Consider the following 22429-nt stretch of genomic DNA (forward strand, 5'->3'; position numbering starts at 1 on the left):
GCAGCGGAGGGAGTGGCAATGAAGACGATGACCAGCGTGGGCCCCGTGGCGGGCCGGGCCGGGCACCCGGGGACAACCCAGTGCCGGGCGTGGTCGCGGCTGGCGATCCGCTGGCTGTCTTTGAGCAGGCAACCCTTAGCCCCATGCGCATCGTGGGCGTTGATCCCAGCGTAGGCAACTACCTGGTGGCCTGTGTCGGGTCAATGCCAGGCTTCTCACCGCACAGCTACAGTGGCCGGCCACGAGCCGCGCACGTCTGGCGTGGCCCAGATGGCCCTCCTGGGCCTGCCCAGCCCCCACTGCAGCGACGGCGGTGACGGCAACAGCGGCGATGGCAGCAGCAGCAGCGGCGGCAGCGGCGACAGCAGCGACGGCGTCGGCGGGGGCAGAAACGGAGGTGGCGGCGCAAGGGTGGCGGGGCACGCGCCAGCACACGCATCAGCGTGCCGCAACAGAACGGCGCCGCCAGCAGCGCGCCTGCTTTACCCGGCTGTCTGGCGCTGGCTACCGCCACTACACAGGCCAGACAGGCCGTCGGCTGTGGCTGCAGGCACGGCTAAAGGAGCAGCCGGCGCTCAAGCGCTGTCAGGCGGGGATACCCAGCGCGCGGGTGGCGTCGGCAGCTGACCATGAGCTGCGAATACGCTACCTCTACTCTGGAGGTGGCGTGGACGCGGCGGCGGCTGCGGGGTCTGCGCCTGCGCCGGTGCAACAGTACGGGCTGTGGCACCTACTCCGTTTCTACCGGCAGTGGGGCCAGCGGCGGTGGCGCCTGACTGTCCATGTGCGGACGCAGAAGGTGGGGGTTGAGGGGAGGGGACCAGCAGATGCACCCACACCAACTGCATTGCGCTGACGCTACACCTATGCCACGGGTACAGGTGCTGGAGCACAAGACGCAGCAGCTGGCTGGTGGAAGGCCCAAGGAGGAGGTCATTGTTGGCTGGGGCAACGCCAACACTGGCTATGGCGGTTGCATCAGCAGGTCGGGGCGGGGCCCAAACCGGGCACTGCTCCGCCTGCTGGTGGACAAGTACGCGCACCTGGTGGTGTACGTGGACGAGTTCTACACATCGCAGGCAAGATGAGAGCAGACGGGTTGGAATGAGTAGACAGGTGGTCGGGTGGACAGGATGGGGCTCGTGTACTGGTAGCCGGGTAGCCAGCAAGGTTCACACTGTACTCCTGCCCCCTCCCTCCCCAGGTGTGTGCGAAGTGCGGGCGGCGCTTACTCGGCGACGGGCAGCGCTGCCTGCAGGCGGTCGTGCCATGGGGGGCTTACGTGCTCACCAAGTCCAAGTGTGCAACCACTGCGGGACGGTGTGGGTGAGTCCACTTTGTGGGCGGGCGGCTGGCTGGGCGATGGATGGGTGGCTGGGTGGCGGCTCAGTGGGGCTCAGTGGGTGATGGCTGGCTGGGTGACGGCTCAGTGGGGCTCAGTGGGGCTCAGTCGTGGGCTCAGTGGGGCTCAGTGGGTGATGGCTGGGTGACGGCTGGGTGACGGCTCAGTCGTGGGATCAGTGGGAATCACTCACTCTACCCTCCCGACGGTGCAGGGACGTGACGTCAACTCCACAACCAACATCCGGCACGCGCTGGTGGAGATGCTGCTGGGGCACAAGCGACCTGCATCGCTGCAGACTGGCGGCGGCGGCGGCGGTGGCAGCGGCGGCGGCGGCGGCGGCAGCAGCGGGGGTGCGTGCGCACATCTTGGTAGCGGAGGGGGCGGGAAAGGCCACGTGGAGGAGGCGAGCGCAGCGCCGCCCAAGAAGCGGCGCAAGCGCGCAGGCTGAGGAGCCGGCTGGTGTCCAGGTAGCGGTCCGCGGTGGGGCTGGCAGGGCATGCGTAGCGGCATGCGTAGCGGCATGACGAGTACGGTAGTGCGGCTGTTGACAAGTGTGCTGTGTCTGGCTGCGGTTGGCTCTGCTGGACATCGCGATTGCTAGGCCCTAGGTGTGGCTATGTGCCTGTGGAAACCGACCCCGGCTATGTCCGGGCGATGAGGTTGTTCGGCCTCAGAGAGTGGAGGGGCTCAGCCCCTTTTCCCGTGACCGGGGATCACTTGTCTAAGTGACTGGCGCATTGCGCACGCGCGCGCGTATTGCGTGCCCCATATGTTACATTGTTAACAAAGAACGCGCGGCTGGCGCCCGATGGCGCAGCAGGATGCAGCCGGTCGGCGGCCGTCTCGACCAGCAGCAGTAGCAGCCCACAGAACTGAGGGCAGGCGGTTGTGGTGTTTGCGATGGTCTCCAGGTTGCTTGAGCCTGGGCCCCCGCGGCCGCCTTGGATACGTGCCGCCGCCCCCGTGGCGGCCTGTCGCCGTCGCGTCATCCCAACAGGAGTATTCGTTGCGGGAGTGCGCGGCGGCGGCTTCCGAACCCCTTCACAGACCTCTGGAGATGACGATACCGGCGATACCGGCCGATCCAGGGGCTTCAGTGTGTCGAGTAGCGTGTGCCTTGCTTGCAGTACCCCTAGCCAGCGCATGCACCCCACTAACGCACCTGCCCCCACCCGGCCCGCGGCCGCCGCCCCGTGCGGCTGCCGGTTTCATGACGGGTGTGGGGAACCGCAATGCGGTCCGCACCCGTCACCTGCTTGCTGTGTTGCGTCCCTTGCCTCGTTGTTTGCGTTTGTTTGCGTCCCTTGCCGCGCTTTGGAGGCCTCGGTTGTGTTTGCTGCATGTTGCTTCCTCGTGTCGCACGGCATGCATCGCACGCGCCCATGCCGCATTGCGACCGGGTCGAGCCATACTTCCTCGGCCACCCGGCGCACTTGCTCATTTAACCGCATCCATCACTTCTCTGTACCTAGTGTTCTTCGTTTAGCCACCCCACGCAGCCCGCAGCCACAGCCCGCAGCCCGGCTTACGCACCATGTCCTCGCGGCTGTTTGGGGGTTGACGTTGATTGCCTCACGCCTAGCGCCATAGCTTCCACGCTGCTGTGCATTACGCCTCCTGTCCCTCCCTCCCTCCCATACATGTCGTACTGAACACCGGTGGCGCTGGTGTTCTCCAGGTTGGTTTCGGGCGCATCCTTTCTGGTAGTCCCAACGCCAGCCCGCCCGCCGTCGCCCAGCCCAGCCATCCCAATACAGCAACCACCTTCCGTCAGCCAGCCATGGGCCCGACCGTCCACGGCGTTTACTGTCGGTTACGAGGTAACATGTGAATTCGCAACTTGCGCTACTGACTGCCTGCTCTCGTGCCACCTGCAAGCCCACTCCGCCTTCCGCTCAGGTCTACGTACGCATTAGTTCCGCAACGCACGTCGATGATTGAGGCCATGGCCTTCTCCAGGCTACTCCAATACCCGCCATGTTCTTCTGGATCTGCGGGTGGGAGGAGAGTACGGCATGCGCAGTATGGTGATGGCGATGAGGGGTAGTTTACCAGCCGAGAATCCGGTCACGCATGTCAGGGAGGGGTAGTTTCGACTGGGAAAGGCCCCATGTTTTAAAACGGAACCAGCCAAGCCAGCGCTGAAGTTTGTACTAGCATGTCTCTACACACCTACAGCCACCAGCTGACTGCCCTAGACGCGAAGGAGGTGAAGGCGTGGCTTCAGGACGCCAGCTGGAAGGGCCGCGCCAAGCAACAAGAACAATCCGCGGCGTGCCGGCGGGCGACAGCGGGCCGTTTGCGGCCATCCGCAAGGCTATCAACAAGGCGGAGAGTAAGAAGCCAACATGTCCAAGCCCAAGACCGCCGCCCACAAGGCCAAGATTTCGCCGATCAACATTGAAGGACAAGCCCAAGACCGCCGCGACCAAGGCCAAGAGTTTGGCGACATTGAAGGGCAACAACAACGCGAAGAAGAAGGGGACCTAGTTACTTTTGTGAGAATGAGGACGAGGATGACGGGTCATGGTGGTGTTGCGGGGATCGTGTTTCGTCACGCGGCATGTGGGTGGGACTGCAAGGTTTCGTCTTCGACGCTCCAAATGCCCCTCTGAACGCTCCACCCAACAGAACACGTACTAGCACACATTAGCATGCACATACTCAAGCATTTGCAGAACGTTTAGCCTCTGGAAAGCGGCTTGTCGGTCACAAAGGCGTGCCGACCCCCCAGAGATGACAGGACACTTTTTTCGCCTAACTTTATCGCCGCGTGTCAACAGCTGTCGGGGCAGATCGCGTGCCGTAGAGGGGGCTCTTCGATCCCAGCAGTGCCCAGCGCCGCCGTATGGGGACGTCGGTAGCTGTTTTACTCACGGGAGGGGCTTCGCTGTTTGGTCTAGGCGGGTTGGATAACAGGAGCAGGGGCTCGTACAGAGCCGGATGGGTGGCGTGCGTGCAGGCGCACAGCCGTGGCAAAGGCTGTCTCACTCAACCTTGCCGCCCAGGGTAATCAGAGATTAGAGAGATAAGGTCGGGCGGGTTGCCCAAGTAGAGTCACCGCCGCCGGCGGTAGCTGGGGTTACCCTTCGCGTGCGGGGCACGCGGCGGGTGGTAGAGACGGGAAGGGAGAAGAGAGGGGAGACAGGAAAGCAAGCAGGTCCCGCAAGCCGGCACGGCGTGTCGGGGACTTGGTCACACGCAGGTCAGGTAGACCAGGTGCAGGGATAAGCAAAACTTCTTCAGACCAGAGGTGTCGCAGTCGACCTGCAATCTGGGGCAGGGGAGGCGAACACCCCAAGGGAAAGGGGGGGGAGAGCCCCCGACGACCCAACCCGCAGACAAGGCGTGCGTGCCCGGTCCAATGCCGTCCGCCCCACTGCCTAGGCCCAGGCCCTGTACTATCTCACGCTATCTTACGCCCGTCTCTGTCTCCCTCACTCCCTGCTACTGCCACTAACCGAACGGGCTCAGGCCCAACTACCGAACCGGACCCTGCTCTGGCTCGCTCCCAGCTCGCCCTGCTATCAGCTGCTGTACCTAATCGCTGCCAGACACTACACGTATGCAACCTGGCGCAGAGGCTCTGCTGGCGTACGCTATGCGGGTTGGGGTACTCTTGACCCTAGTGTGGGCAGGGGCCTTGGCTATCACTGACGGGCTGCGGGTAACGGCTCAGGACTTACGGGGATAGGTCGGGGGCAACAGGCACAGCGGTGTGGGGTAGGGGAGAGATAGGGAGAGGGGAGAGTCTGGGGCTCGGATGAACCGGAGTAGGTGAGAGATAGTAAGGGGAGGGGGAAGGGGGCTTCGAACGGGTACTTGGTTGTGCCGGGAGGCACCCTGTGGGGGAGGGGAAAGGCTAGCCTAGACTTGCGCGAGCGGGCGACTTCGCGCCGAGCACAAGGGGCCGCGATACAAGGGATCGTTCTTTGTCCAACTTGTATTACAATACTAGAGACTCGTAATTAAAGAGTCTATTTAAGAGTGACTCTCGAGTAGTTGGTGTGAGGAGTTGGGAGGAGGAGAGTGACTGAACTACCCCAACTCGCTCGCTTATATATTCCCGTCGGCCCCTGCATTGGCCGGATGGGACTCGTACAGGTCGTACAGGCCTAGGCTCCAAATCGCAAGTGCTAAGCAACTGCGCCGAGGGGCCCAAGTGCTACCAACTTCGCTAAGGGCCCATCGGGTCCCTCACACATACACTGCGCCAACACTTGCATCGCTGCGCGCAACTAATACCCTTTCAGCTCCCAAACACAGCCGCGCTTCACCTGCGGCGTTCTCCTAGGCATCCGTAAAGTTCTCAGTCGTCTAGGTCCAGCATTAAGCTTACCACCTTGCACACGCTAACCGGTCACGGGACCGTTGTCAACTTAAACTATCATCCACTACAAGTCAACCATACTAAGCCTGCGCGTCGCTTGCGCTCCTCGCGGCCCTTCGCCGCTCCGACAGCTTAAGGCAGCCAGTCCTAGTCTTGCACCGCAGCCTTGCTCGATTAGTACTGTAATATCTTCTCCACCCGATTTACTGGCAAGCTCCGGCGGCCCTGCTTGCTCCGCTATTTTGCTAGATCCAAAGTCGATCCACTTGCTCGGTGCTCTCGCTATCCGCGTCCTGCCGCTACGACCCTCTGGTGCTGCGGCTCATGCGCTCATTGTTTATATGACTATGCGCCAAACACGTCCGTGCAAAATCCGTCCCGTCAACGTGCAGCGGCGCCCCGTGCAAAGCACCCACAGGCTGCATGTCCGTCCACATCTGCATGTCCGTCCACATCGGCAGCGTAGAGTTCCACTCGAGCGTCTCTCACTGGTGTCATGGAGACTATGTGAACTGATGCTTATGTGTAACGGCCAAGGCTTGGTGTGGGTCCTGACGACAACGCTGCCGCCGGCCATAAAAGCTGGCGACCGCGTCCCATTGATCCCGGGATGCTTCACATGATCCCGGGAGAAAGTCGACCAATCTCTTCCGGCGCACAACACCGAACATTGTATGACTAGCGCAATCGGTCGTTGGTTGCCGTGTAGGCTGCCTGGCTTGGGTTACAGGTTTGTGGCGTTGCGGTGTGTGTTTGTGTGTGTGTGTGTGTGTGTGTGTGTGTGTGTGTGTGTGTGTGTGTGTGTGTGTGTGTGTGTGTGTGTGTGTGTGTGTGGTGCGGTCGCCTAGCCGCCGGGCGCCCAGAGCGTAAGGAATGCGCGTCAGCAAACTACCAGCCTGCCCGCACTCTTGCCTTGACGATGCAGATTGCATGTTGGGTCTGGGATGGAATACGCTGCACACTACGGGCGGGACTACACCAACCTGCCTGCCCCTTACCCTGTCCATCGCATCATGCGCGCCCAGTCCCACCCCGCGTCCGTAAAAGTAGTAACTTACAACCGCCGAGCTCAATCCAACCCCGCCCATACACGTTCTGTAGTGACATGCTGCAAGAAGTACCCTGAGGGCCAGCTCTGCGGCATTGCCCTGCCCCACTAGGTCCAGAGCCCAGATGACAGCAATAAGACAGTCATCTGCAGGCGGGACGAATGGTCGCGCAGATACGCATGCATCGTTATGCGAGAATGCGACGTATCCGCATGCGCGTCTGTATACGGCTGTGTTCCAGGTGGGTCTCTTGGGGTTCGCGTTATCACAACGCATCGCAGCCTTCGCTTGGTAGTCTGCGGCCAGTCTGCGCCAGCCCAGCCTCTGACAGCCGTATACACCAGCTGAGATTCACAAGCATTAGGACGCCGGAGTGGCGCAGCTTGGCGCGCGGTTATCTCGTCAAAGGTAACGTAGCAGTTGCGGTCGCTGCTCATGCTCACGCTTTTCTTTTTGCTTGTGCTAGCTCACTGGCCTCGGCTCTACAACGTCATGTTCGCTTGTGCGTGTTGCGTTTTTTCAAGCATTTTCAATAACGGCTATTCCGGCCTCTGTCTGTGTACGGCTACAGCAGTGGCTAGCAGTGGGCAGCAGGCAGTAGGCAGTAGGCAGCACCATAAAGGGCAGGTGTGGCACTTTGCATCATATGCGGAAGATTGAAGGAGAGAGCAGCGTGAGGTTGCCGTAGTCGCGGCGGGGTGTGAACTTGGAGGCGGCCTGGTACGCAAATTTGCACAGGGCGCAGTTGACTGACATGCGCGCGGAGCCTCGCCAAGCAGCCACGCCTGCGATCCCATCAGCGCTCCGCTTCTCCCAATGGCCTGTTAGCGAGCAACGTTGAAGCTCCGATTGGGCGGCAGTAACGTCACGAGCGTCAGCAGTCATTCTGGTGACCGTTACGGGCGTTGGCCAGCTGCGAACACATAACCTCCTCATAGGTGACATGTTTATTGCAAGGCCATCAAATTGATGCTTCAAGAGCGTATTGAAATGTGTCGGAGTTTGAGCGCGCTTTCAGCAAGGGTTGCACAAGCAGCATACTCGCGTTTTTTATGCTCAAGCAAATGCATATGAATTAAGTTTCTTGGCCTCTATAGAATTGTCCACCGTCGGCGGTGTGCCCCTTCACAAAAAGAGGACTCGCGCCCCTGCATCAGGGGGCCATCTGCTGGGGTAAAACCGGTCACCGCGCTCTGAGTTCTTGTAACTCGCTCAGTTAACCGAGTTGGTGCCATAGGGTGCAGACGCGCAAGGCTTTGTCAAGCGTCTCGACTCAAATAAACCATCACTCGCAAACTGCTCCACTTGGAACTGTGAAAGATGGCTGTGCCCAGCACTTCCAGCGGCATGGTCTTTGCGGCTCCGCCGCAGTTCGGCTTCAGCCAGGAGCGCGGCAACGAGCCTTTCAGCATCAAGAAGGCGCTGAAGAAGGGCTCGCCCGCAGTTGTCCCGATGGGCAGTGCTCCTCTGACTGCGTCGACATGCACCTTCACCACTGGCGGAAATGCGGTCGCTGGGCGTAAGCTTGCGTCCCGTCGCGCGATGGCGCGCTCTCGCCTGGCCGCTGCTCCTTTCGCCAGCCTCAGCCTGGCAGCCGTCACCATGACTCCGCCTCCGAAGCAGGCGTCGGGGAGCGTAGCGCCCAAGAAGAAGAAGGAAATCGGCGAGATCCTGTCCACTGCGGGCAAGAAGGCGCTGTCGGGCGGTGTGCCGGGCATGGTTGCTATGGGCATTCAGGTGCTGTCGCTGATGTGGCTGCGCACCACCATCAACTACCAGTACCGCTATGGCACCACCACCATGGAGGCGCTCCGGACCCTGTACTCCCAGGGCGGCATCCCGCGCTTCTACCAGGGCCTGCTGCCCGCGCTCATTCAGGTGCGCCCGTTGGGCACTGGAAGGGGGGCATGCGGATGGTGGGGCGAAGGGGAGGCGCGTGTGAGGGATGCTTGGGGCTGCGGGGGAGCAAAGGCGGGCGGGTGAGAATAATGTAGCGGTTGCTTCAGCATCAATGATGCGAACCAGCGAAAAGCTCGACTCGTTTGAACCTGATACACGAATGCTGGGCGACTCGGAGTAAGGCATCAACTGCGTTGTGGTGTTGCATGCCGCGACCCCACACGGCCTCTTTGGCACAGTCCCGGGGTGCACCAGCCAGGTCCCGCGTGCAGGGGCCCTTTTAGTCATATGCCGTACAGCGCCCCTCCATTGCCCTCCTCACCCCCACCAACCACCAATCCGTCCTCAACGCCCGCCCCCGCCCTTCATCTGCACCGCCGCCAGGGCCCACTGTCCCGCTTTGGTGATACCGCCGCCAACACTGGCATGCTGGCCCTGCTGGAGGACGTGGACATGCCCGTGGCCATGAAGACCGTGGCCGCCTCCTTGGCCGCCGGCCTGTTCCGCATCGTGCTCATGCCCGTGGACGCCTGCAAGACTATTATGCAGGTGGGAGCGGACGCTGCGGCTGTTGATGGGGTGGGGCTGTCTGGTGGGGAAGCGGTTGCTGGGGTGAGCGGCAGCGGGTGTGCGTGGAGGAATCGGAGATAAGGCACAGCACGTGGTACAGTGGTGGGGGCATCTTTTATTCTTGAGACGCCCTCGCTGGCATGCTCACTCCAGGGGTCAACGAAGCTGCTTTAGGCATCGAGACGGTCGCAGGGCCTGTCATAATTTTCGGGCAGGCGATGGAACCGTTTTGGGCTGCTGAGCGAAGGCCGTCGCGTCGCCTCAACGGCAGCACGGGCCGGGACCCACAGTTTAGAAACCCCAACGCCCATTCCGCCCTTGCCTTTCTGTACCGATGACCTCAGGTGGAGGGCAAGAACGGCTTTGCAGCGCTGGTGAACAAGGTCAAGGTGGGCGGTCCCACCGTGCTGTACCACGGCGCGCTGGCCGCGTCCGTGGCCACCTTCGTGGGCCACTACCCCTGGTTCGCCACCTACAACTCGCTCAACGCCTGGCTGCCGCGCTACGAGGACGACCTGCCCAAGAAGCTGCTGCGGTCCGCCTTCATCGGCTTCTGCAGCAGCTTCGTGAGTGACTGCTGCTCCAACTCCATCCGCGTCATCAAGACGGCCAAGCAGACCGCCACCGTGCCCATGACCTATGCCGACGTGGTCAAGGTGCGTGCAGGGGCTGAGACATGCGGGGGAAGGAAGGTTTGACGATTGGTGGGGAGGGACCCGAGACCAAAAGAAGAGTGCAGGCAGGCCAAACCGCTGCAATGGTTGCGCTGAGGAGGCCAGAAGAAACCGGGGACACTGGCCAGAGGATGAGGCTACAGCCCTAGCAACCGTGGCTAGCAACCTTGAGCTCTCAACCGGGTTCCTTATCTCGACGCCCCTCGACCCCCGATCTGCAGGAGGTGGTCAAGAAGGACGGCGTGTCGGGCCTGTTCGTGCGCGGCCTGGGCACCAAGATCATCACCAACGGCATGCAGGTGCGCCACGCGGTCGTATAAGGGTGGGGTGGGTTGAGTTGGGCCGGTGAGGGCCTGTTGGCGTGTGCACGGGGCTAACAGAGCGCAAGGCCTGTCAGCCAGACGTGCTGCTATTGTTGGGCAAACACGCAGCCGCGCCACTACGTCCCCACCTGAGGCCGTCGCCACGCCGCCAGGCATTGCACGGGTGCAGGATCTCGCACCCACCCAACCCACAACTTCTCAATCCACCGGTTTAGCCTGAACTGGCTACCCCTCCCGCCCCACCCCTTCATACTCGTGATGTAATCACTCCGCCCTCCGCATGAACGGCTAACACCCCCCCCGACCACCTCCCCCGCACCGCAGGGCATCATGTTCAGCGTCATGTGGCGCCTGGGCCAGGACTACTGGAACAAGCAGGCCGCCGACAAGGCCGCCCAGGAGAAGGCGGACGCCGAAGCCGCCGAGAAGGCCGCCGCGGCCGCCTCCAAGGGCAAGAAGTAAGGTGGTGCTATCTCACCACTTTCCGCCACGTCGGGAGCAGTATTAGGGGAATGGTGAAAGCGGGCTGTGGGTCAGGGCCTGGGTGCACGCGGTTTCCAGCGGATGGCGGCTGATGCTGAGTGAAGACGCGCAGTACCGTATTGTACCATGGCTTCGCGGTGACAGAGGTTCTACGCACTTGGCTTATTAAAATAAGAACAGTGCTAATGCAGCCACGGGTTGTACGCCGTATACGGCCGTGTGGTGAGGATACGCCGGCGGCTCCGCGGCCTTCAGGGCCGTGTCATGGCGGGAAAAGATCAGGACTTACCATGCTCGGGCGACTTTCGAAAGTTTGTGTGTCGCGGAGGCATCACGCAGAAGCCGGCGCGCCCTAGCAATCGGCATGGTCTCGGTGAATCTGCGACGGCGTGTATAATACGGTGCTGGCTGTGATCAGGGTCAGGGTCAGGGTCGGAGTGCAGGGTCGGAGTGCAGAGTTTAGAGCCCGCGACTGCAAGGTGGCGTACGGCAGGATTCGCGGCGGGTGGCGTGTGGATGACTGCGCGTTCATCTGTTGTGTGTACGTGTATGGTTTGTAGTCATGGCTAGCTCATAAACAAAGTTTAAGCATTGGGACGGACGTAAGGGGCATGCGGTGACTTGGAAGATTTGACCACGGAGTGGGCGCCCTTCCCAACACTGAAGTCAGTGAGTATGATGGGACTGTGAGCTTCGGGCCTTTGGCACAGGTCAACATGGCGGTACTGCAGCAGCTGAGGCTGCTGTTGTTGTAAAACTTGTACAGCTTATGCAGATGTGCCGTTGAGCTGCCGTTGCTGCGGTACTCTGGGCGGCGCTGGTGCCACAGCCCAGGCACGGCGGGACGAGGCGTTGGCGTCCGTTGCGGGCGTGAGCATCAAAGTTGGCTGCGCCCGCTGACTGATCATCCTTCGTGACTCAAAAGGAGCAGGCGCGTGTTACGGAGTATCGACTTCCTGGTATCCTGCTTGCTGCGCGCCTGTGCGCCCGGCATATTGACGATCGAGCCCATGGCGAGGCACTCGCCCAGTCGCGAAGACGTGCGCAGGAAATAGTTCATTGAGAACAACAGGGCGAGTTCTTTTCATTAAAAGACAAGACACTTCAGTTTGCCAAGGATTCTCGCATAGAAACCGCTCAGAGTGTCTGCCCCCAGCGGCCACGCGCGTGCCACATCTTGTACCAGTAATATAAGGAAGACCTCATCTACTAGATTTACGCTCAGCTTGAGCAGCTTCCTGTCGAGTGAGTACTCGCGCGCGCGCTGCACGTTCCTGGCGTAGCTGCTTCAGTGGAGTGGCCCCTGTTCCTGGTAAGGTTTGCTCGCCTGCGAACTCCTTGGCCTGCTATGGGGCACTCCCGCGCGGCCACCTTCACAGGGCTCGGGCCATTCTTCCCGATTCCCAAGTGGTAGGACCGTCCCCGCATTGCGCGGCTGCCAGTGGCCAAGCACTGTGAGCGGACTGTGCTAGCCATTGATGTCAAAACGCTTACAGCTGCCCGCTTGCCTGTTTCCGGCTTTCTGCAGCGAGCTTGGAGGGGCGAGCTTGGAAGGGCCGAAGCCTGAAACGGTGCCATATACGTGCTGCTTGTGGAGTTTGCTGCTAGCGGCCATGTCACCCGCTGGTGTCAGCGTGTGACGACGGGCGGATTCGCGCTGGTCTGGCGCGCTAAGCATGCGCTCGCCAGAAGCTCGAGGCGCAAGCAGTGGCACAAGTTGTACAAAGCAGCATTTCGAGCTATGTAGCAGCTCGTGCGGATCGGCGGCTTTCTGGCCCGCCCTTGTGCGTTTCTTTGCGGGAGGCAGCCTGGCCAGCTTGAGCGAATCTCGCGGTGGGAGCGGCGTGCGGACGGCAGGAGCTGCCTCGCAAAATTACGCTAAAGCGCGGCGTCGCGGATATACGCGGTGTTGGGCTCTAGCGCGGTTGCTCTCAGTGTGCATCGCGTTTTGCTGCTTAGCCGCGCCTACGCGGGCGCTTACCAACAGCTATTGCTCGTCCTTCAAGGGCACGGGCGCATGCCCTCCCTGTCGCTCGCCGTTCGACCTGTGCCAGGTGCGCGGTCGTTCGCCTTGTTCGGGGTTTGCCTCCTTGCGGGTGGGCCCCGGGCGCTTGCGTGGGCAGTGCACGCCGTGCATCATCAAGGGTGGATGGCAGGCTGCCGCAAGGCTGCAGAGCCGAGCTATAGCCCTACGCACCAGCCTTAACCCTGTAGGCGCAGGGACTGTCTTGTCTAGTAGTGCGCTGCCGGTTGCGCTCCCACTTTACACGCGTCCCCCCCCCCCCGCACCTAATCCCCCATCACGCACTCTACACGCACATGCAGCCCGTGGACAGCTACTGGGACAGCCCCGACTTTTGTGTGCTGCCCGACACGCCCGCCGGGTCGGGCGGGGTGGGCTCCTGCGGGCCCATCGTGACGCTGGATATGGTGTCAGCCAGCGATCGCACCGCGGTGGCGGGCCAGCTCATTGCCTTCCAGACGCCCGATGACTACTTGTACCTCACCTTTCGCCTGGCCTGCCCCTTTGCGCTGCGGCCGGGCTTTAGCACCGACGTGCCGTACAACCTGGGCGTGTACCTGTGGAACAACACCGACATGCTGGTGAGGGGGCAGGCAGGGAGACGGAAGGGCAGGTCGGGCTAGCGGCATTGGGACAGGGCAGAGCAGGGGCAGGGTTGGGGCCTCGCGCACGCAGCTGGCGCGTGCAGAGCGCGGGCTTACTGGGTGCGCATGCGAGCACCAGGTAGGACAGGGCCGTCCGTCGTCGCTGACCCTTGCTCCCCACCCGCCTGCCTCACTCCCCAGGGCAACCCCCAGTACGCTGACGGCCTGACTCTGAGCAGCGGCGTATATACCTGCCTGAGTGTGGTGGTGGACCTTCGCCGCGTGTGCAACCCCGCGCGCTCTGTGTACATGTCCAACACGCCGTCCGCCCAGGCCAACTTCAACTGCGGCTGCTTCCCGGGCTCACGGCCCTGTCCTCCCTCCGACATGTCGGCCGCGCAGCTGCTGGTGGCACAGCCGGCCTTCTACACTCTGCCCTCGCCCGCCAACTGCAAGCCCGCTGCCGGCACCGCACTTAACAAGTACATCGCCAACACTCTGGACGGCAGCGGGCTGCTGCAGTGGGACCCCACCGCCTGCGGACCCGTGGGCACGCCCAAGCGCAGCCCCAACCCCAGCGCCAGGCCCAGCGAGCCGCCCACCGGCGTGCGCAACGACCAGCTGCCAGACGCGCCGCCGGACATGTCGCCGCCGCCCTCGCTGTTGTCGCCACCGCCCTCGGTCTCACCAGTGCCGGCCTCCTCGCCGCCGCGCGGCGCCCTCCCGCCACCGCCGCGGCTACAGGAGGAGGCGGATAGCCCCTCCCCGCCGCCGCTGCCCACGCCCTCGCAGTTGCAGCAGTCTCCCCCACCCGCCGTCGCCCCCATACCGGCATCCCCCAACACCTCGCAGCCCTCCTTCGGCCCCACGCCCCCGCCTACCCCCGCCACTCCAACGCCTGCAACACCGGCGCCCGCGCCCTCCTCCGCCATATCTAATGGGGACACTGGTGGCGACGTGGGCGGCAAGAACACCACCACCTCCAACACCACCTCCCCCGACCCGCCACAGCTACAGCCCGCCCCCTCCTCCCCTCTGCCCGCTCAGTCCAGCGCCGGCGGTGGTGACGGTAGCAGCTCGTTCCTGAGTGGCGCCGGCATCGGCATCATCGTGGGCTGCGCCGTAATCGGTGTGGCGGTGGTGGCCTGCTGCTGCATCACCATCTACGTCTACTGCCGCCGCCGCGCCCCTGCCCGCAGCGCCAGCTCCGTGGACGGCGACAGCCTGGCCCGCCACAGCACCAAGTCCGCTCTGGGCCTGGGGCTGGGCCGCCACAGCAGCCGCTCGGACCGCTCGCTCACCAACTTCTCCTTCGCCATGGTGCCGCACGCCTACGAGTACGAGTCGGGCGGCGGCGGTGGCAAGGAGGGCAGCCTACGCGGCGGCATGGTTGTGCTGGGCGGCGGCCCGGGTGACAGCAGCCGCCATGGCGGAGGTCGCGGCAGCAGCGGCCGGGATATGGAGAGGGGAGGTAGTGGTGGCGGCGGTCCCGGCAACGGTAACGGCAGCGGCGGCATCTACACGTACGCCCTGGACGGCGCTGCCGCTAGCGGTGGCAGCGCTACGGAGAGCCACTTTTCGTACCTGTCTCGTCTGTCGGGCCACGACAACAACCTGGGGTCGCGCTCCCGGCCGCTCAGCTCGCATGGCGACGGCTTTGTGCCGCAGGGTTTCACGGAGCTGGATGGGCCGGTGCCGCTGCCCGTGGCCCAGCCCGTGTCCTCCTCAGCGCTGCCTGGGGCTGGCGGCGCCGACCCGCGCGGGCTGCTGCAGGCGCACGCCGTCGCGGCAGCCGCCCTGCGCGGCACCGCGCGGCAGGTGGCGGGCCGCGCAGGCGCGGACGGCAACGGAGCTGGCTCCAGCGCCATCGAGCTGCCGCCGGTGGGCCCCAGCGGCAATAGCACCAGTGGCAAGGCCAGTCGCGGCAGCAAAGGGCGCAAGTACTTTCTGTTTGGCGGCGGCAGCAGTGCGGGTGCCGGCAACAAGTCCACGGGCACACTGGCCTCCGCCGCCGACATCGCCGCCAACGCCGCCCTGCCGTTGCGCCGCCTGTCTGCCCATGACGCGGCCGACGACCGCCACCGCCACGACCACGACCACGCCAGCGAAGTGGCCAGTGATGAGCCGGGTGGCGGCGGCGCCTGCGGCTCGTCCTTCTCCGCCGACACTACCGGCACGCTGCTGCCTCGTGCCAGTGGCCTGAGCACCAGCTCGCTGCTCAGTGCATTCAGCGGCGCCAGCGGGCGGCTGGGCCGGTTGGGCGGCAGCCGCAGCCCCGGCGGCACCGGTAGCCGCAGCCCGGTGCTCAGTGGCAGTCATGCCCACACCGCGGCGGCAGCGGCGACCACAGTAGACCTGCTGCCCGAGCTTCCCATGCCGCCGCTGCCGCCGCCGCTGCTGCAGCCGACCACGTCCCTGGAGGGCTCTCTCGCCTCAGTCAGCGTGGCGCGTGCCGGCAGCAGCGTCAGCCCCATGGCCGGTGCGACGTCTGTGGCCGCACCTGTGACGCCGTCAGCATGTGCCGCTGCGGCGGTAACTCAGGTGGACGCGAGCGAGCCATCCCTCAGCGGCCGCTCCAGCATCCGTAGCCCGTCCACCACAACTGTGCTGGCCAGCGCAGGCAGTTTGGGCGGGCACGCGCTGCTACTGCCGGCGCAGGGGTCGTTAGGCCCCAACCACCACCACACGGGCGGGCTGTTGCATGCATGCGTCAGCGGCGCCATGGGTGCACCGTCTGGCACCAGCGCGGTGGCGGTAACGATTGCAGCGGCCGCGGCGGCGCCGTTCTCCACGTCGTCGCGTGCCGAAAGTAGTGCGGGCGCAAGTCCACTGCTGTCGGGTCGGCCCTCCCTTGCGGCGCCGCCACTGGCCATGGGCGGTCCGCTGCTGGCCCCGGCTCAAAGCCTGGGCGGCCACAGCGGCGCAGTGCTGAGCAGCCACCCCAGTGGCGGCCTGCTCGGCAGCCGCGGCAGCCTACGCACCGCGCCCAGCGCTACCGGCGGTGTTCCCACCCTGGCGCCCAGCAGCAGCGGCCACAACTACCCGTCTGCCGTGGCCGTCATGACCACCAGCACCGCAGGCCCCACGGCCAGCTACAGCAGCGTCAGCAGCCACACAGCCATCACCACCATCGGTGGCAACCGCTACCCGTCCCTGTTCAACGATGCGCACCCCACGGCCGCGCCCAGCATGCCCCTGGTTGCTGTGTCTGCCCCCGCCACCACCTGTGCATCGCCCGGCACCACCACGCCCGCTACCGGCCTCCCGACCAGCCGCCGGCCGCCTCCGCCTCTGGCCTCCATCCCCAGCCTGGGCACACTGCCGGACCACCTGCCTGAGAGCAGCTTCGCCATCCACGCCCCGCTGAACCTGGATGACGACGACGACGACGCCACCCTCAGCGGCACCATGCTGCGCGCAGGAGCCACCGGCGAGGGTGCGGGTGCCCTGGCGCCTTACGGCTCCGCGGCTCCGTCGCCGTCGCTCACCCCTAGCGGCGGCATTGAGGCGCACTCCTCCGCCACCACTACCTCTGTCTCGGTGGGCAGCGCCGTGACCCTGTACAGCGCCTCACTGCGGAGGGCCGGCAGCAGCAGCCATGGCGGCGTGGGGGCAGCCGGCACCGCCGCCGCTGCGGGCTCGCCCTTCGGCAGCATGGCCCGCGCCGCCACCACGGGCGGCAGCGGGTCGTCCTCCGCCTCAGGCCCCTCCTCCCTGGCCACCGCCTCCTCCAATGTCGCGTCGTCCAACGCCAGCTCAGCCGCGGCGCGGCTGCCTGGCCAGGCCAGCGCCGCCACCGCTGGCGGCAGTCGCAGCGGCCCCAACTCTCAGGGCGGCGCTGCGGGCACTCCGCCCAGCAGCATCAACCCCGCCGGCAGTATGGTGCTGCCTGCCGAGGCCTCACCGTTTGCCGGTGCCACCATGCTGCAGCAGCAGCTCGCCCTGGCATTCCTGCAGCAGCGCGCCTCGCTGTCGCCGCCCGCCTCGCCGCCCCCCCACTCCGCCGGCGGCATGTCACCCGCGCCCATGTCGGCGCCAGCGCCCGGCATGCGCGGCGCGGCTGCTGGCGGCGCGGTGGCGTCTTCCATTTCGTCCGCCATTGCGGCTAGCGGCCACCGCGACAGCGGCAAGTTCACCTTCAACAACAACGGCACCGGCCCCGGCGAGAAGCTCCTGGTGTCAACTGGCGTCGGCACCGCGCTGGGTCTGTTGCGCACCGCCGCCTCAGCCGCCATGATGGACGCCTACGTGGAGAAGCAGCGCGCCTCCGCGGCGAACTCGCCGTTGCACCCGGGCCGCGCCTCCGCCGCCGCCATCCCCGGCACCTCACCGCTGCCCTCGCCCACCAGCGCCACGGCCGCTGCCGCCGCCGTGGTGGTGGCCAGCTCCAGCCCGCAGCCCGGCAGCCCGCGGTCTGCCTCGCCCGCTCCGCTGCCGCATGTGCAGTCTGTGCAGTCGGGACCACACGGCTCCATGCCGCAGCCCGTATCACCGCAGCCGCACAGCCTGCCCATGACGCCACCTGCCTCGTTGCTGACCAGCAGCCGCAGCGGCAGCGGCAGCCCACTGCCCGTACCGCCGCTGCTGGCTGGTGCGCCGTCCCTTGCGTCCGCCTCCTCCGCCGCGCTGGGTTCGCCGTCCTCCTCCCTACTGCAGCCTGCGCCCTCGCTGAGGACCACCCATAGCGTCGCCACCGATGGCAGCAGCGGCGGCGCCTCGCTGCGCTCCACCGAGTCAGTGCCTGCCCCCGGCGGCTGCGGCGGCCCAGGTGGTGGCGGTGCTGCCAGCATGGACCTGGCGGCCATCCGGCGCTACTGCGCGGAGGGCAGCCGTGACGGCGAGGAGCGGTCGCTGGGCGGCGTCGGCGGTGGTGACGTTCTGACCGCCGTGTACAACGCCGTGTGCAAGCTGGAGCGGGGGACGCTGTTCTGTAACAAGTGAGTGGAACGCAGAGGGCGGGGTCGGATACATACTGGTATGGCACTGCGTGGCCAATCCCCGTACCGCCCGGCCAGGTTGCTTGCTCGCTAGGTCTGCGCACTTGTCAAACCCCCTTCGTGGCTCTCTTTCCTTCAATACGCACTCACTCGACCGATTCTTCTGTAACGACGCAAACCCCCTCCGCCTCCAGGTACAAGGTACGCGACTCGCCGTTGCTGGGCCGCCACAGCGTGGTGCTGCTGGCCAAGAACGTTTACAGCAAGGCGCGTGTGGCTATCAAGTTCCACGCCACCCGCCAGCAGTACGAGCGCGAGAAGGCGGCGCTGAGGGCACTGTCTTCCACCTACGTGCCCGCCCTGGAGGAGCCGCTGGAGGGGCCCGAGCTGGCAGCCATGGGCCTGCCGCCGGCGCTAGTGATGGAGGCGGGCCGCTGCACGCTCACTGAGTGGCTGCGCGGCCCTGGCGGCGTGGGCGGCGCGGGCCGCGGTCCTGGTCGCGACCTGCTGGCGCTCAAGTCGGCGCTGCATCAGGTGTTGGGCGCGCTGGTGCACCTGCACAGCCGCCGCCTGGTGCACCGCGACCTCAAGCCCGCCAACATCATGTGGTTTGACGGCGCGCACCGCTTCAAGCTGGTGGACCTTGCAGAGGCCGTGCCAGTGGGCGAGGTTGCGCCGCCCTGCTGCACGCCGCTCTACTCGCCGCCGGAGCAGCTGCGCGCCGCGCTCGAGGGACAGGCCTGCGCCAGCGCCGTCACCCCTGCGGCCGACATGTGGGCGTTTGGCGTGGTGGCGTTCGAGGTGCTGAGCGGCTCGCGCTTCTACGGCCCCTCCCCCAGCCTGCAGGCGGTGCTGGAAGCTGTGTTTGGGCACAGCCCGCTGCCGTGCGAGGGTGGCGAGGCCAGCGCGCTGGCGGGCGTGGAGCTGGCGCAGGCGCGGCGGCTGATCGCACACCTAGTGGTGCGGCCACCGGCTCAGCGCTGGTCCGCCGCCACCTGCCACCGCAACGCACTGTTCGCGAGCGGTGACGACACCGACCAGCGCGCGCGGGCCTGGGACGCGCGCACGCAGTCGGAGCTGAGGCCCGGTGGCGTTGGCGCCGGAGCGGGCCCTGGGCGGCGCGGGAGCCAGCTGCAGCCGTCGCTGGCAGGTGGTGGCGCGGGACCCCAGGCAGCGCAGGCCAGTGCTTCGCCTCCCGAGCGTGGATAGGTGAGCGGCAGGAGATAGGGAGAGGGAGGGTGCACTACGTGTCATAGAGGATGTGCGATCTTGGTATGCCCATGTTTGCAATACCGAACTAGCACTACATCCGCCGACATTCCCTTGCCCGTCCCTGTGCAGCCGGTGTATCCGACATGATTTTGTACGTGGTGATTGAGCGGCACCGCCGAAGTGCTCCGGCGCGGACCGCCGGGGTCAACCGCCGCAGTGGGGCCACAGCGCCAATACTAGAGCGCTGATGCGCGGGGCGGCGGCATGTAGCCGTACTGGGCAGTAGCACCTGTGATAGCAGCAGCAGCAGCAGCAGCCGGAGGCGTTGAGGCATCGGAGGTCGACACACACAACCACCGAAGGCGTGGAGCAGCCTCAACAGCACCTTGTGCGCAGGAGGTTTGATTGACTGGAGCACCGGGGAGGCAAGGTACACATTCGTGCATCATCAAGCATAAAGTAGCACCAGCAAGTGCCGTGGCTTTTGGGACGGCAACGCCGACGACAGTTGTTGAAGGCGCCGCCGGAACGCCGCGCGCACGTCCATCATCCTTACCACTTTTCCGGCATAGCCGCGATGCGCCAGCTTGCAACCCGCAGTGCGGCAGCAGCAGCAGCAGCAGCAGCAGCAGCAGCTGGCCGCGGTCGGAGGGAAGGAGGGGCTCGGAATGAGAAGAACACTGCAATTGATTGGCCGCCTTTCCCGCTTTTGAAGCGCCGCGGACCGACGGCAATGGGAAGGGCTTAAACCCAATGTATTCGCAGTAGTGCTGGGCCCAAGGCGCGCAGGAGGCAGGGAGCATGGCGATGCCACGAATCACAGCCGCCACTAAGATGTGATGTGCTGCAGGGCCCAGTGTGCGTGATCTACTTTTTTTGCTTGGGGCGTATGCATTTGTGATCAAATGTTGCGCTGGGTGGCCGACACGGTGACTTTTGCAGGGCTTACTGCAGGGTTATTATTTTGTATATGCACGGTGTGTGGGGACGCGGCGTTGGCGAGAGCCACGGATGGCCCTAATACCGTGGGGGCATGTCGCACTGTATATGCATCAGGGTTTGGTTCCGCGTATTCGCTAGCCCAAATACACCGTTTCGGGTGGTTGCCTGTCTTGGCGCAATCCTAACACATTGATCACGTGTGGGGACCCCGCGTCGGCGCAAGCCACGCACGGCACACCTCAGCAATATGAGCGCCCTAGTAGAGCCGTAAGCCGGTCTGAATCATGTACATGCACCGACCCAAATACATAGTGACTTAGATGTGTCTGGGGGTTGACCGTAGAAGGGATTGGCGGCATGCGGCAGTGAGATGCCTAGGCAACAAGGCGGTGAGCTGGGTCGGGCGTGAAAGACATCGCCCTCTGGATCTCGGGCTGCAATCCGCCCTTCCGCATTCGCTTGTGGACGAAAGAGTCTTATCCTACGTGAATTGCAGTGTGGGGTGCAGGAGGAGCTGTGATCAACTAATTGATCTACAACGATATGATATAGCGTTGACGAGCTGCCAGTAGCAGCGAGGCAGGTTGTCGCATAGAGTGACGTTGATACGGGGTTGGGTGGCGAGGGTGTGAAGCGGGGTTAGGACGACATAGGGAGATGTGATGGCATACATACCGCCTGGCACTTGAGCGTGTCCTGTCCCATGAGGGCACTGTAATTGCCATAAGTCAGTCCGAGGCTCATATTATGATGAAGGTGCAGCACCGCTGGAAGAGAGGAACATGGGGGCCCACTCACGGGGCCCACTCGCGGGCCGTCACACAGCCCGCAGCTCCCTATCCTCCCTAATACTGCAGTTACGTTGGCCGCCTGTGACTCTGGCGAGGCGTGGTGCTGACATGTTTTCGCGCAATGTGGTGTGGGCTTTCCCTTCGGGGTCACGCTGGTCACCTTCCTGCAGGTGCGCTGCGGCTCTGCATCGCGAGTGTGGCGTTGCGGTGTGTCTGTGTGGTGCTATCGCCTGGCCGGGCGCCCGGAGCGTGAGGAATGCGCGTCAGCAAACTTCCAGCCAGCCAGCAACTTGTACAGTAACTGCGGCGTTCGACCAGCCGTGCGCTCCTGCACAGCCGTTGCAAATTGTTTGCCATCTACTGGGGTCCGGGAAACAGCTGCACCCCACGGGACCTCACCAACCTGCCTTAACACTGTCCCATCGCACACCTTTGCCGCGCAAGCTGGCAAGCTGAAATGGTTGAGAGCCGTCTGGCCTGCCTGGCGAGCTGCCCGTGTCGCCAACCCCTGTTGCCCACCCCTGTTGCTCATCCCCATTGCCCACCCGTTTCGCCCATGGGCTGAGTTGGTGGCGTGGCGGTGCTTCGTGACTTTGCGTTCCCATGGCACGGTGTGGGGCACCGCCGCGTGCTTCCTTGACCTTGTACCCCACGCCTTGGAAGCCAAACAGGCACCCCTTGCTATAATATTCTGAAGCTCACACGTAATACGCCGCGCTGATGTACGGAGCTAGATAGGCTGATCCTGTCTTAGCGCTAGCCCTCGTACACCGTCCTGAGTGGTCGTCCGTCCTAGGCGCAAGCTCAACACATTGCTTCGGTGTGTGGGGTCTCAACGTTGGCGAGAGCCACGGATGGCCCTAATACACCGTTATCGACGTGCTTTACGAAACCGAAAGTGCAAACGCAGACCAGAGCAGAAGCCGTAGACCGTGGGGGCATGTCGCACCCGTGGAGGGCACTGTAGCAGAGTTGGCGTCGCGGCCCTGCAATACAACCATCAAGGTTGGCGCTGGTTGACCGAGGCGAGCCTGTCTGCAACCTGACCCACTCCCCGAAACTGGACTTAACATCCAACCGCATGTCAGTCCCGCAGTGTTTAGCACACCAGGACGTCGCAGACACGCGATCCATCAACCGTCCAAATGGAATCACCACTTGCAGGCAGCGCTGCCCATCACCGAGCAGGCGCTATGGCTCGCACTTTTTGAGGCGTGGCAGCTAGAAGCACGCGTGCGACACGATGCGTTCATGATAGCTGATCACA

The 22429-nt window shown here is 64.3% G+C and overlaps 4 protein-coding genes across 4 annotated transcripts; 3 read left to right on the top strand and 1 right to left on the bottom strand.

The window, feature by feature from the left end:
* Nucleotides 1-142: 142 nt before the first annotated feature.
* CHLRE_11g467533v5 (uncharacterized protein) lies at nucleotides 143-2134 on the top strand. The gene is made up of 4 exons (XM_043067292.1): nucleotides 143-799; nucleotides 882-1079; nucleotides 1205-1326; nucleotides 1557-2134. Exons 1-4 carry the CDS (start codon nucleotides 332-334, stop codon nucleotides 1867-1869), a joined length of 1101 nt encoding a protein of 366 aa, XP_042919293.1. The 5' UTR covers nucleotides 143-331; the 3' UTR covers nucleotides 1870-2134.
* A 422-nt stretch (nucleotides 2135-2556) lies between these two features.
* Nucleotides 2557-3802, bottom strand: CHLRE_11g467534v5 (uncharacterized protein). Its single transcript, XM_043067293.1, has 2 exons — nucleotides 3518-3802; nucleotides 2557-3336 (listed from the first exon to the last, which is right to left on the bottom strand). Exons 1-2 carry the CDS (start codon nucleotides 3652-3654, stop codon nucleotides 3306-3308), a joined length of 168 nt encoding a protein of 55 aa, XP_042919294.1. The 5' UTR covers nucleotides 3655-3802; the 3' UTR covers nucleotides 2557-3305.
* Nucleotides 3803-7692: 3890 nt separating this feature from the next.
* Nucleotides 7693-11440, top strand: CHLRE_11g467535v5 (uncharacterized protein). Its single transcript, XM_001701373.2, has 5 exons — nucleotides 7693-8602; nucleotides 9008-9172; nucleotides 9538-9849; nucleotides 10089-10166; nucleotides 10515-11440. Exons 1-5 carry the CDS (start codon nucleotides 8045-8047, stop codon nucleotides 10650-10652), a joined length of 1251 nt encoding a protein of 416 aa, XP_001701425.1. The 5' UTR covers nucleotides 7693-8044; the 3' UTR covers nucleotides 10653-11440.
* Nucleotides 11441-11622: 182 nt separating this feature from the next.
* Nucleotides 11623-21101, top strand: CHLRE_11g467536v5 (uncharacterized protein). Its single transcript, XM_001701372.2, has 5 exons — nucleotides 11623-11985; nucleotides 12202-12727; nucleotides 12999-13277; nucleotides 13482-18217; nucleotides 18412-21101. The coding sequence occupies exons 2-5, from the start codon at nucleotides 12350-12352 to the stop codon at nucleotides 19424-19426; spliced, it is 6408 nt and encodes a 2135-aa protein (XP_001701424.2). The 5' UTR covers nucleotides 11623-11985; nucleotides 12202-12349; the 3' UTR covers nucleotides 19427-21101.
* Nucleotides 21102-22429: the final 1328 nt, after the last annotated feature.

Source organism: Chlamydomonas reinhardtii, chromosome 11 (genome assembly GCF_000002595.2).
Source record: "Chlamydomonas reinhardtii strain CC-503 cw92 mt+ chromosome 11, whole genome shotgun sequence".
NCBI classification, from domain to species: domain Eukaryota; kingdom Viridiplantae; phylum Chlorophyta; class Chlorophyceae; order Chlamydomonadales; family Chlamydomonadaceae; genus Chlamydomonas; species Chlamydomonas reinhardtii.

Excerpts from the sequence above, each read along its gene's own strand:
- CHLRE_11g467533v5 (XM_043067292.1), top strand. The coding sequence starts at position 332 with ATGGCAGCAGCAGCAGCGGCGGCAGCGGCGACAGCAGCGACGGCGTCG. Across the intron at positions 1,080-1,204 it reads ACGAGTTCTACACATCGCAG|GTGTGTGCGAAGTGCGGGCG; the intron begins GCAAGATGAGAG and ends CTCCCTCCCCAG. Across the intron at positions 1,327-1,556 it reads ACCACTGCGGGACGGTGTGG|GGACGTGACGTCAACTCCAC; the intron begins GTGAGTCCACTT and ends CCGACGGTGCAG.
- CHLRE_11g467534v5 (XM_043067293.1), bottom strand. The coding sequence starts at position 3,654 with ATGGCCGCAAACGGCCCGCTGTCGCCCGCCGGCACGCCGCGGATTGTT. Across the intron at positions 3,337-3,517 it reads CAGTCAGCTGGTGGCTGTAG|ATCCAGAAGAACATGGCGGG; the intron begins GTGTGTAGAGAC and ends TCCCACCCGCAG.
- CHLRE_11g467535v5 (XM_001701373.2), top strand. The coding sequence starts at position 8,045 with ATGGCTGTGCCCAGCACTTCCAGCGGCATGGTCTTTGCGGCTCCGCCG. Across the intron at positions 9,173-9,537 it reads CCTGCAAGACTATTATGCAG|GTGGAGGGCAAGAACGGCTT; the intron begins GTGGGAGCGGAC and ends CGATGACCTCAG. Across the intron at positions 9,850-10,088 it reads CCTATGCCGACGTGGTCAAG|GAGGTGGTCAAGAAGGACGG; the intron begins GTGCGTGCAGGG and ends CCCGATCTGCAG.
- CHLRE_11g467536v5 (XM_001701372.2), top strand. The coding sequence starts at position 12,350 with ATGCGCTCGCCAGAAGCTCGAGGCGCAAGCAGTGGCACAAGTTGTACA. Across the intron at positions 12,728-12,998 it reads CGCCGTTCGACCTGTGCCAG|CCCGTGGACAGCTACTGGGA; the intron begins GTGCGCGGTCGT and ends ACGCACATGCAG. Across the intron at positions 18,218-18,411 it reads GGGACGCTGTTCTGTAACAA|GTACAAGGTACGCGACTCGC; the intron begins GTGAGTGGAACG and ends CTCCGCCTCCAG.